Source organism: Synchiropus splendidus, chromosome 5 (genome assembly GCF_027744825.2).
Source record: "Synchiropus splendidus isolate RoL2022-P1 chromosome 5, RoL_Sspl_1.0, whole genome shotgun sequence".
NCBI classification, from domain to species: domain Eukaryota; kingdom Metazoa; phylum Chordata; class Actinopteri; order Syngnathiformes; family Callionymidae; genus Synchiropus; species Synchiropus splendidus.
Genome location: NC_071338.1, coordinates 32260270 through 32273872, shown reverse-complemented (window position 1 = coordinate 32273872; position 13603 = coordinate 32260270). Strand labels below are relative to the sequence as shown.

The following is a 13603-nucleotide window of genomic DNA, read 5'->3' as shown; positions in this document are numbered from 1 at the left end:
GTCTTCATGTGTGGAATTGTCCATCACACCTGCAGTCGCTGTGAAAGTGGTGGCTGTAAAGCGGCCTGATCTCTATAAAACCCCCGACACCTGGGTCTGCTTAGCAACCAGTGTTTACCTGCTAAACTCTGGACGTGTGTGAAAGGCAATAAAAGCATGATTGTGTTGTCACATGGGAAAAGTTCAGCTTCCCTTTTAAAGACTGTAAAACAGCCCGTATCACCGCTGAGTCTCGGTAGACCCGATCCAAGCGTCGTTTTAGGGCCGCCACACGCTGGAGTTTAATAAAACGATCAGGCATTACCGTTCCAATGACATCATACTTCTATGACTGGCTCTGGAGGTGGTGTGACCTGGTGTCATCCTACAGCTTTCGTTTCGCTTTCTTCATTGTTTACTAGCTAATTAGCAGAGGCTCAAACAGAAGTGCGAAACTTGAAATTCCACGTTTATAAAAGCACAATCTCTGAAGGTTTCCCAGGCGCCCTCCTTTGTGTGCTCTGAAGTGTGATTAAAAGGAAGGTGAAAACGACATTGACCTTGAGCTACATTTCGTTTCAATGTTCATTATGAACCGTACTTACCGTTATAATGACCACAGATAAATGCCTTTACAAATGGCTTTCCAGGACCTTCTCTTTAGACCTGCATCATTGTGACGTTCAGGCTAATGCTCAATTTAACGGTGTTCTCTGGGAGCATGTCGGACCTTCTTATTATATTTATCTTATTGTTTTGACAAATCACGAACAGATAAACACGAATCCTGTCTGACTTTTTTCTTCCAGTTGTTTTGCCACAGCTGCAGAACAACATTGGCCTGACAATGCTAAATTCATGATTGCGGTTGATCGACTGAATTCTGATTTCAATCATGCTTTCCCACAATTCTGAATATAAGACGGTCAATATGATTGAGTTGTGCGCTTTTCGTGTATCGCTTCTATTCAGTCCTGCGACGCTCACTGCATGAGAGCGCCCCCAAGCTTTTTAAACTGGGAAGAAGGCTAACAAAATTCTTTATTTGTCTAATTTATTATAATCGTATTTACTTATCTATTATTCATTTTTTATGATATTTGTTTGTATATTATGGGTATTTATTTATTTGTCTTGTGTTAGCTTGTGACTTCACTTTTTTTTTTAGCTTTTTATGTATGCTTTTATGCGTGCTGACGCCCTTGTCTGAGTTCATTAAAAACTGCAAGTATTGTTCTCTCTTGTTATTCATCTGAAAGTCACAGTATTAAATAGAAATCTTTTACAAAAACTTGAAGGATGACCCTGATGAATGAAGTGGGTATCGTCACCAAAAGTTCTCACTCTAGACCCAGTGCCAACACCGTCACTGTGTAAACAAATCCTGCCGCCGACTCAAAACAGTAGGAGATTCGATCATTTCTGTTTCCATGAAAACGACTCCTAAGTTCAAGAAAATGGATAGTAGAAATGGATAAGCAGTTTCCTCTCCTTCTCTCATGACTTGTAACCGTTTTCGCAGACTCTCTGCTGACAAACTGGAGACCAAACAAACCTTCCTCAGCTGGAGAAATATTCAATTTTCGATCCACAAACATTGTATCCACTTATTTAAGTCCAACATGTTATTCCAGGTTTGGATCAGGGTCTGATCCATGCAAATTCCACTGTGAAACAAACCAGAGGTGTCCACACTTTCCTGGCATGCGAGGTGCTTCTAAAATGACCTTGAGGCTTTCCCACCTTTTTTAAAAAATAATAATATTGTCGAATGTTTTCCCTGAACCTTAATGGACACCCATTCCAAAACAACAACTCCCAACTTGTTTTTGTTTCCTGAGGAACCTGTGTGATCGACTGACCGTGACCTATCACACCGTTTCACTTGAGGATGTGTGTGATGAGTAGCTTCATGGCAGATCACAGACACAGCCCAGTATCTGTGGCCAACATGCCTCACAAGTAACACACAGCCTTGAAATTCTTTCGCTTCTGAAATCGGCGGACCTTGAGGGGGTCCTGTTTTCCCTCTCTCTTTGCTTTGAAACTGTTTGTCCACCAACCCTGTGGTTCCTTTAAAGCAACTCCAACTGAGGCTGCTGCCATTTGACCTGTGGTTGTCAATACGTTACCAGCATGATTATTTCTAAGTGGGTACCTTCTGGATCTTGCTGGTGTGGATCGCTCTCTGAGGTGAGCTGCAGGGAGTGATGGATCTGATCATGTTAAGTTGAACTGGTGACCTCTTCCGGGGTCCTTCATAAGATCAGTTAAACTCTAGCATCATGTGACCCTGAGGTGTCATGGAAAAGGCCAATTCTAACTGGTCATCATAATTTCTCAGCTGTCAACTGGATGTCCATGCTTCATTCCTTCCTTCAGACTATGAAGAAAATGAAGGATGAATGAAGGAATATCCAAGCTCAGGCTAGCTGATCATAATGTGGTGAACAAGACGTTTTTATGACTTCACCATTGTTTGATGCATCTGTACAAGTCAAAGAGACGTTTTTGAATACGTCTGGATGTTGCATACGACTGTTGTCAAGACAGGTATTCTAACCATGGACTAGAGTCCAGGAAACATTTTGGTAGAGTTCTATAGCAGACTTGCTGATGTGGTCCAGGCCTGCGATCCTTTTTTCATCCATCAGTGTGAGTGTTAGTCGCCAGCTTTTGTAGGTAGCCTTCCCACGTGGCTGCAAACAAGGAATTTGGCTGTCTAGTAAACTGCATGAATTATGATCTGGTGAAGGAAGATTGGGCACAAAAAAAGCAGGTTTGTTAGATGCTACTCCAAGTGAGGTGTTGTGCTCTGGGAGCAGACGCGGGAATAGACAAACCAACCCATCCTCACTCCCATGGCATGATATATTCACGATGGGAAAGTGCAGCAAAGGTTAGGATCAATGGACTGAAAAAACCTTTTCCTTCCCATGTGGCGATCCAGGCAGAGAGAGTGGATCACACGTGACGGGGGAAGCGCAAGGTGCAGGGAGACATTTGGAAGCTCTTCACAGTGACTGTCACTGCCAGTTGAGTGGCTTTAAATAGCAATTAACACTTTGTTCATGTGCGACAAATGAAGCACCAACTCATGGCTTACCTCACCCCAACTTCTGTCTTTCCTTTATGTGACGCACTGTCTACGCCGTGAGGATACATGCGCTGCAATTGAAAACCTAGTGTATCAACATGCAACGGCTGCCTTCGGCGTCAGTATAGGACGCAGCATTCCACTTTCCCAATGTCACTATACTACGTCTTGAGAGTGAGGATGACTATGGGGGCGCCAAACATAATGGTTGCTTTTCTTTTCAAACGTGGTAGTGGAGAGTTTTCTTTCAAGTGTGAGGGGAGGTCACTACATTTCAAAGGATTCAAATACATAACAATTCAATCTGCATCGAAGTGCTTTTTGTGACTGTAATACGTCTGAAAGTTTTTGGAGTCCAGGTCCTCAGAGGGCAGTCCCCTACAAATCCTTCGTATTTCCACCATGACGCTCGATTCTCTTCTTATCCTCTCATTGTGCATTTTTTTGGTCTAAATTTTTTTTTTGTCAAAAGTTAGTCAGGCTTAGGGGGCTCATTCATCAGGACCTCATTGGTTGACTTCTTCTTCTTCGATCTTCTTAGCCCAACACTGTCTTACCTACCATCTGCTCTCCCTAAGTTTGTCTCCAAGCTTCGCCTCATATCCCCCATATTTGAAGTGTAAATAAAAAAGCGTACATTTGTTTTGACTCACACAGAAGCGAACTGTGCCTCACGTCTTCCGGATAACTGCTGGCGACACCCAGAGAACGATTTAGCAGGTCTGTTTCCAGACTGGATCCTTCCATACTCTTTTTTTTTCCACACTCCGCTTGAACTAAAATAACAGTGTCTGTGTGTACACGTGCCAATGTGTTCGCACAAGCCAATATGAATGTCGCACAGCGGCGCTACATCTCCTGCCAGTGAAGGCCGTTGGATTTTACACTGATGTGTAATGGCTGCGACGGACTCACGGACCAGACAATAGGCTGCGTCGCGTTTACAGTGCTGAGGTTCTATAGCTAAGAAGGAAAGTACAAATAGTGAATTGAGGTTATCCGTCTACCAAACCAGTCTGTGATGTACCTTCAGTGAGTAGTGTTTTTTAGTTGCTTCACTCCAACAGTAGAGACCGGTAGCACACACTTCCTGCCAGTCGCAGGTGTCCAGAGGGAGCCTCTGCTCTCAGGTGTGAAGCGTCAGTCCCAGGAGAGACTTCTGTACTTAAGCCCACTCCCATGTAGCAGATGCTGATCGGCAAACAGCCGAGCCAGGTAGAGGGGGGAAGGGGCCGAATGGGCTAATCTCTCCTTGTGTGCCTGTTAAAAGATGGACCGTAGAAGCCCGTGGAGGAAAAGGTGTCTCTCCTAGCATGATGAACCATGTTAGAGGCGGAAGAATTGCATGCTGTCAGGGATAACATGAGACACAGATCAGCACGCAGCATTGACCTCTGTCTGCTCTCTTGACCGACTGTAACCCCTCCCCCTCATGTAACGTACTTTCATTCAAGCACTAGCTTAGCAAGTCAGCTAAATTGGCTTACTTGTCAGGCTCACCTGCTTTCCCAAACTCACTATCTTAAGCCTTGCCCTACCATTCAGGCACAGTGGTCACTTTCATTCTCCCGATGTAGACCTTGAGAAGCAGCAGGTTTAGATGGCACTGGCTCCTCACCACTGGACTGAGCGGTGGCGCGGTTCTGCAGAGAAAGTTGGGCTAAAAGCAAGACTAAACCCATTAACTCCTGAGATAAGCATCTTTTCTGTATGGGATTGTTTACACAACTGACCCACTTTTCAGTGACACTCAATTTCACTGAGCTATTTTTGGTAAAAAAAAAAAAAAAGAAGAAAAAAAAATCTAAATATATATGTGATTTTCTTTGTCTTTGTTTTTTAACTTCCCCTTTTGCTTGATACTGAAGTATCAATGAGCCAGGGTCACAGTTGGCACAAGTTTCCCTCGCCCAACTATGCTGGTTTTCGCAGTGTTTGCTTGGGCGTGGTGTCACAAATAGGATGGTCACTGCAAGGTTGATCCCCCAGAACACGTGCATTGAAGACAATGTATATATTATGCCTTGTCAGCATCTTAACCCCACAACCTCAGTGAAAACAACTGTAACATTAGCCTCTGGTGAATGGAAGATCACCACAGGTAATGCTGCTCCAATGCTAACAGGTGAATGTGCGTAGCTTTAACACAACTATTGGCAAATTGTGCCTATTAGCATTTAGCTGTATTTGACACCCGTGTCAAATTCAATTCAAATGAGCGCACTATTTAAGAAATTGAACAGGCAACCACGACAGGCAGACAGAGCTGTGTACGAGTGGATCAACCCTAAGTTTCACCGTCAGTTACAATCCAGCGCCAACCGGCTGTTTATTTTACCAACATCCCCCGGTAAAGTGGTGTCACTCGGTGTAAGGACCAAATCGGTTCGCTTATGGAACGTGTCCCACCTGCCGCTGGATGATGATGTCACATTGGGCAACTGCGATCAGGTTTCTGAAAGTGTTTTAATGAGCCAGAGAACTACCAAAAAATACCCCGTACACATCAGCCAATCACAACGACGGCAAACCAGGAAGTGGTATAGGACTGATTCTGGTCAATAAATAAAAAGTGTCTTCAGTGGAGCATTTGGTGCCATGTCAAATCAAAGCAGTGACTCACCTGCCAGCCAATCACAATGCATTGTTCAGCAGACCAGGAAGTGGAACAGACATACTGTATACTGTATAAATGTTCGGTGTGATCGAAGGTGCCACGAAACATTTCATTTCCAGTTTCTCCAGCTCATTTAAACAGCAAAAACAGATCATAGATCTGCCCGATGTGACGCCATCATCCTGCGTCAGGTAGGACACATTTCACAAGAGAACCCATTTGGTTCTTTTGGCCCTAATCCAAATCAGAATAGGGCTAAAGATGGACCCAACTTTGGTTAAACCCAGACAGGGTTTGGTTAGGTATGAAGGCGGGATGAGGATCAGCTACTCCAAGAAATGTATGTGTGGAAACTCCTGACCCTGTTGGAGACAGGCTCCTAAGTATTTTGGAGTTTGGTTCTCGAGTCGGAGGATGATGGAGCAGAGGTGTGTCCTCACCAGTGGTCCCCAGCTTTGCAGTGAGTGAAAGTTTGCACTGGTGAAATGAGTCCACCGGGTGCCAGATCAGCAATTGTGTCAGCATGACTGTTGTCGATGCTACTTAACCACTTATGTTTCGTTTCATGTTTTGACAGACATCACCTCAGAATGTTGAGAAGCTGGAGACCCTTCACACGCTTGTGATCAGACACGCCGCGGCTCCGCCCCCGCGCTGACGTCACGGCAGCGCTGATCTGAGGGCAAAGCTGCTTTAACTGCGGACAGAAAAGCCAGCGATGGCTTCGCTCAGGCAGGAGCAGCGGTACGGTCTCTCCTGCGGAAGAGGCAACAAAGCCTGGCCCAACAGGACGCTGTACCACGTCAAACTCACGGACACGGCCATCCGAGCCCTGGAGGCTTTCCAGAACCACAAGGTATGGGTTTTGTCTTCGCGCGTTTCTGCCCGAACTTGTCAAAGTTGTGACTGCGATTGAAGCATTTTTGCCTTTGTAAGCAAGTTCACAGTTGTGGCAAAGTTGTGAGCGAGGTGTGACCTTGCTGAACTGGACCGAACCGACTTGAATTTTCGCCTTCAGCCTCACAGTCGTCTCATTTCTCCCCACAGGCGTCTTCACCCAGCGAGCCTTCGGTCTGCTTCAAAGGGAACCAGGGGGTAAGTCACTTCTCCTCTCGATGAAGTTCTTCTCCATGAATCATTCATGATCAGCTGTTTTATTGACACCTGACTCCAGCCGATCACTTCATTGCCACTGAAGCCCATGAGGGTCTTCAGGGTCCCTCCCATCCTCGTGAAGCAGCAACTGGATCATGAGTGTTTTGGATGCAGGGAATGTCACAGATGAGTCATAGTGCTGGAAAGGTTGATGCTTGTCCTGAGAGAAGGGCGGCTGATCAAACAGTCACTCGGAGGGTCAGTTGACCCACTGAACTATCCAACCAAGACTTCAGTTTTAAGTGACACACGACTCACTCAAGGAAGTGGTCATAATGTTTCACTGTTTCATTTTGGCTGGCTGCATGCAGTGGAATGGCTCTAGTGGAATCTGAAGGCATTTTCAGTGTTGTAACTTGTGCTGTGTGGAATTCATCTGTGTTGGATGTGTTTAATGAAACTCTGCTGTTTTGGGTCAGGTATCCTGACTCATGGCGTATTGTCGACTCGTGTTGCAGCAAGCTTTGCCCCACATAGGTGACTTTGATTCTTGTGCGTGATAAAACCGGGTAGGAAAACGGCACTCACTCCTCAGTGTGTTTTGTTCTATTTCTGGCTCTTGTTGCTGATAAAAATTCTTGAATTCAACTGTTAGCTGCAAGTAGCATTTGTCTTTATTTAACATTTCCTGTGCGACATTTATCTCCATAACTCTACGGTGTCAAACGCAAACCTGCCAAGGGCCGAAATGTTACGCACGCACCAAGACTTAGGCGGAGCAAGCTGTAAATTTATTGAACGCTGGCATTTCTTTGTCAGTCGGAAAATGCAATGCCAGCCACCCTTTAAATTCCTGTAACCTTCTTAGCATGAATCTTCTGTTTTTTCATCTTCCGTTTTCTTCTTTCTTTCATCAAACACTTTTCCTTCTCCATCATTTTTCAGGACACTTCCCTCTGTTTTTGTATGTTTTGAATTAGATTGGAATTAAATTTCGCCTTGCTATTCAAAGCTCTTGCTGGCCAGATGGGGGCCGGATTTGGCCCACCAGCCTTGAGTTTGAGACATATACCGTAAATCCGTAAATTTTCTTCTTGTCACATTACTTTACAGGGTTTTTAACAGGGTTGGATTACTGTGCCTATGTGGTAGCTGTGTACTAGTTATGGCTATTGTCCCGCATTGTTTTGTTGAAGCGGACTATTTTTCAAATTTATATTCAGAAGTGTCAGTTACACTGTGAAGATCTGTGCCCTTCGGTAGCTCATGTGGCTCTCACTTTAGTTATAATTCTTAATCCTGATGAATTAACGTTGTTGCAGTTTCACAGCAAACATTGTTAATTGGCTTAATCACTCTAGCTATTTGATAAGTGCTGTTGTGTTTGTTCACCTTTATTCTGCCTCAGTTAATCTTCACTAAGTGGATTACACCACTATCAGTTTGTTAAAGTGTGTATTTGTTTAAGCAGATTCTCATTTGCTGTCCACATAGATGTTTGGGGGAAATAATGTTCCTGCTCTGTGGATCAGGTGGGACGCTAATGCCAGGAGGCTTGCGGGTCACTGGGTCAGGCTGGTGGTGACTGGAAAAGCTCTGTGAGCTCAGGGAGAAAACAGGGAGCGAGGAAAAGCACACACTCAAACACAGTGTCAACACTTGTTAGCCGACGTCAAGCGATGAGTCTCCTGGTGACGCAGGTTAGACCTGTGTGCCTTATTTGGTGCTTTTAATCGTTGTTTAGTGCCATTTTTAGAGTCATCAAAAGCAAATGGACTGTGTCCTGCCACATCTAATCATTTACTATACGTGAGAATGTTAGACTCAATGATTGTATTCCGATGAAGCAGTTGCTGTTATAGGAATGTTTCGCTGCCCGTAATGGTTTGTTGGCCTTTCTGTAGATGTTGATGTGTTCTCTTTAATCTGGATGTTCCGTCCAGAGCAGAATAAGTGTGTGTTAGTTCAACGGCTGATTCTAGTGGCCTCTGCAGTTGTGGCTATTCAGTATCACTGTATGTGAGTTATGTAAACCTTACTTGTGGAATCGTACAGTCTTGGTCATCATTACAACTGCACTACGGATCACAGTGTCTCGTGACACCCTTGAGAATGTCAACAAGCCTTCAGTCTTCGACTGTTTTTGTGTGTTTTATTGTATGTTTGAGACAGTCGTGAGCTGTCAGTTGTCGCACAGTAATGACCAATAAGCATGATATGTCTTGCTCTGTCGGTCGGTCGTATGTCGGTGGTGTGAATATGCTAACACTCAGGGTTTTTTGAGAATGTAGTGTAACCCCCCCTGGAAAAACAATACGGAACAAATAACCCAATAGGGTTGCAATAACTGGTCGACATGCATCTAAGAATATAGCGATGGCATCTTGTTAAAAAAACAAAACAGTGTATATTTGACGTCATAATTGCAGATATTGACGGCCGGTCGACCGGTGCAGTCCTGGCTTTTGCCGACATCTTCTGCGGCTGGTTCTTCTCCTTGGTCCTCACATCTGTTTGCATGTTGTTAAGCACGCTGCACACAGGGAGAACCCTCAACTGTCCCTACTTTTAAATCACCATGGCTTATATTAGCTGCCAATGTGGATCATTGAGTGTGTAGCTCTGCTTCTGCTAAAAGTCAGTTCACTTCTCTAAAATTCAAGATTTTCTTTAGCTCATGTGAACACTTCAGCTCTTGTCCATACCACGGTGCGATTTCATCACAGCGAGTTTGGGTGACCAGACTGTCTCAGTGTTGAGGAACTTGTTGCAGAGCATCACTTGGTGCAGTTAAGGTTGTGAACCAAATAAGTGCTTTGAGATAATTGTAGAGTCATAATGCTTCTGATTACAGTGTCGGCCCAGTTTTTGCTTCTCCCATAGTTGTGTGCTCAAACGTGTGATGGTCTTGAGGCCTGATGCATTCGTAGCCCACCTCCTCTATTCTGACATGCCGCTTCTGCCCATCGAGCTGTCGCCTGGCAGGACCCCAGGGGATCCCAGAGGGCCGACATTGTCCGCTGCTGCTGCTTGTTCGTTTGCCTTGCGTGTGCCTTAAAGAGCGGGAGACGACACTCTTGGCTGTTGGTGTCTATACAAGTGCCTTTTTCAGATCTGGCTTTCTGTCCATCTGTGTGTTTAGGCAGCCCGTGCTCAGATCCCTAGAGCCCCCTGATTGTGTGCGCTCTCCTCTGATTTGAATAACAATGAGCAGGGGAATGCAGGCTGTGTGCTGTCACCATGCACCGATCACCCAAAATGAATCAGGTCCTCCCAGCCTCCGACATAACGGCCGGTCCAGATGTGTTGTTGTTGTCTGCCTTCAGGGTTTGTTTGTGTTCGGCATGATAGAAATGCTCCTACTGCGTGGCTAATGGAGTGAAGCTGAACAGGAGGGAACAGTCTGCACATGAAAGGGACTCAACTGTCTCTCTGCCGGTTTCTTGGTCACTTCAAGTCACCTGTGGTCCTTCAGTCCATATGTAACACCACTCCATTCTGAGGAAGCCATTGCTCTCCTCCAAATCTCTGATGGTTGACTGTGCTCTGACTCCTAACACCATGTCGTGTCAAGATTTTGACGTGATTTAGGGAGCTATCACTCGCCAGACCCTCGAGTCAAAGTCTGTTTGGCTAAAAAATCAGAGATATAAACTCAAGTGAAGCGGAATTGGGTGCTGGACATGAGACTGCCTGGGGAGGTGGATCTCATCCAGGACTTCTCCAGCCGGCGCTGGGCAGGAAGTGTGAAATCTTCCCTGTGGCAACTCGACTGAAGATGCAGGACACGATGTGACTGGCGGAAACAGTCCGTGGCAAGTAAATAAGTTGTTTAATTGGTGAAACAGCGTAACTGGGATGTTTTTAACTGCATCAGCAGTATTTGTTTTATTTTCTCTGAAAGACAGAACCCATAACTGTAAAGCCCATGATGAACTCTTCATGTGAGAGTGCACTGTCTGGTGGAGCTCCAGAATATTTACATACTGTTAGCATGTAGCGGGGCTCCAGCTCAGAAAGGTTGGCCAGCTAGCCCGGGTAAATGAATTCATTCTTCTATTTCCTTAGTGTCTGATGGCTACATTCAATCGAGTCGCTTAGTGTGGGATTGTGAGCCCTGAAAACTCACCACACCCTGTCAAACTTGCTCTTTAAATGGTGTACCCTTGTGTTGAAGCATGTTGAGACCCTACATCCATGAGGTGATTATCTTGTTGCAAGTGTTGTCGGATGCCAACTTTGTCTCACGTAAGTTACACAGCAGATGTTTTGCTGCCATAAGTGGGGAAGGTGAGGCGGGACTACACAGCGCACGGGGTTCTACAGGCTGCAGGCTGTCACGGGTGAGTGGTTTTTGTGCTTAGGGTATACCAGGGGTGTCCAAACTGTTCCACGAGAGGTGCAGGTTTCTGTCCCAACCGGTCAAGAGGACACCTTTCCACCAATCTTTGGAGTGTCGTCAGTTGATGGTCCGTCTCATGCTGCTTGTTTCAGCTGTGTGCGTGGTAGAAAGGAACCAAACCTGCACCACCTGGCTCTATGAGGACCGGAGCTTGGCTTAAAATGATGGTGACTTCCAACTTTGTAGAGTAGGATTCCGTCAGAATAGTTAATGTTGGAGTCCTCCTGAGTCACTGAGTACAGTTGTAAAGGTACCCAACCAGGGTGTCGTGGCTGGATGTACTGAGAGGAGGCCGGTCAGAACAACACGACTAGATTTCACTTTTTCTTGTGAAGACAATCAGACGATGCCCAATCCAATTCCTTCGTCAATGCAAAAATGTAATGAGGCGTGAAAGGTCACTTGTTTTCTGCATGTGTCAGAGGACAGACCCAGTGCTTCTGAGCACAGGACGCTGCTGAACCCACCAGGCTCGGGGCAGTATGAGGGGCTTTGTTGAGGCACACTGACCCACAATTTGTTGAGGTTGACAGTTGGGCCTCGGGCACCTGCCAGAGAGTTATTGTTCTTGGCACTGCTTTGCAAAACCTGAGGGAATCTTGCATCGCCCCGATGCTTTCTCTGTTCCCAACCTTTTCTCCAGCGGTGTTGAGGCTCCTGTCTCTCTGTGAAACTGCAGAAGAGCGAGAATGAAAGGTGATTACAAGCTCGGGCTTGATTATGTGCACTGTCTTCCACTTAGAGCAACCACATAAATCACCCAGCGCCAGCGTTCGAGAGGCGACGCCGCATAGCTGGGAGCTTTAACTGACTGACTGGAGCGCCGTACTACATAAAATCTTGGTGTCTCTCTAATGGTCTCCGTGCTGCTGCCCGGTGTCTGGTCTCGCGCAGATACACAGACACACATTGTGGTTTGTGTGGGGTTCTCTTTTGTGCTGGGCGCTTGCCTTGAATGCATGCGTCAACTCGTGGCCCTGGGAAAGATTCAGCTCTTTTGTTTGCGATGAGGTGATTAAAAGTAGTTTGTTATGGTGTGATGAGGCTGAGTGAAGCCTCCGTCTGAGCCGTGGGCATGACTGTGTTTGTGTTTGCGAACGACTTCTGTTCTGGTGCCACTGAGTTAAACAAGACTTAATTCAGGCGTCCGAAACTGTGACGGGACACAAACTCGCTGTTTAAGTGAGATGGATTTTTGGAGCAATGCTGACCAGCTTCAGTCACAGGCAGGCAGTTGTGCGACGGCTTGGATCCTAGATGACTTTGTATTGGGAAAATAAGACGAAGATGTGGAACTTGAAAATATCTTGGCTCCAGTTTCAATCTTAACGGATTAGTTTTCCCCCCTCAACATCCACCAATGATAATTTATTAATGTACAAAGCCTGGAGGACCTCTGGTTGTCATTGTTAAATACAGCAAAGGGTTGAGGATGGTGTGATGGCTCCTCTCTGGCTGACATCCCCTTCAGCTGTGTGAGTGGCGCTAATGCTGATGGCACCCCACTGAGAGGAGCTGGAGCGGACTCCCTCTGTGCTGACACCGGATCAACACACATGCATGAGTGTTCAGCCGCACCCGACACATTAAGACTCCCCACCTGCAGATAAGAGACGGGGTGGCGGCGACAGGTTTCACTCTCCTCCTCCTCCTCCTCCTATCGACGAGGGAGGGGACATAGTGCCATGACATCCCCACTCTGGAGCCGAAGAGGCCAGAACAAAAGGCGGCCTGTATTCAGAGGGCAATTACTCAGACGGCAGAGGATGTGGAAACAATAGGCTGCATGAGATCTACCACCAGACCCCGCATTCAACCAACAGCTCACAGGAAACCTAAGCCCTCTGCACCGACAGCAGTCTCTCACGCTTTTTGTTCCTGAATGAATGACAGACTTTACACTTTGATAAGTGCAGCACAGGAAGAATGTTCTGCCCCGGTATTTGGGTCCACCAAAACCTCTAGTTTACTCTTGAGTATTGTCCAATATTCAAGAATAAACTTGTTGCCCAGTGAGATAAAGGCATCTCTAAACCGTGACACAGTGAATAACCAGGATTGCTGGACCGATGGAACACCCCCATCTTCATGTGCACATTATTTAGTAAAAGATTTTGACAGAAGGACCTGCAGTTGTTGAGAGAGTCTTGGATGGAGCTCGTCTCTGACTCCCCCAGGACACAAGACTCTATTGCACAACAGCATGTAGCTACAGATGAAAGATAGTCATCTCTCGTATTTCTGGTTCCCTCACTCCGTCTCTGTGCTGCCGACTGTTTCCTTGCACAAGGAGCCGAGGTGAAAAGTTGAAATATCTCCGAGTCAGATCAGCCAAATTTATACGGTGATAGTGATCTCCATACAGAGGTGAAAATGTCAGCCGTGTGCTGAAGAATACATTTGTCAACTGTGT

At 46.0% G+C, this 13603-nt stretch overlaps 1 protein-coding gene across 3 annotated transcripts in view; it reads left to right on the top strand.

Moving 5' to 3' along the window:
• The window catches only part of LOC128758686 (RNA polymerase II elongation factor ELL2-like), a 59501-nt gene that overhangs the window by 26675 nt on the left and 19223 nt on the right, over nucleotides 1-13603 (top strand). For all 3 annotated transcript variants that reach the window (XM_053864905.1, XM_053864902.1, XM_053864903.1), the window contains exons 3-4: nucleotides 6271-6549; nucleotides 6741-6788. In XM_053864905.1, the coding sequence (XP_053720880.1) occupies nucleotides 6412-6549; nucleotides 6741-6788 (186 nt within the window). In that variant the 5' untranslated portion in view covers nucleotides 6271-6411. The remainder of the gene's footprint in view (nucleotides 1-6270; nucleotides 6550-6740; nucleotides 6789-13603) is intronic.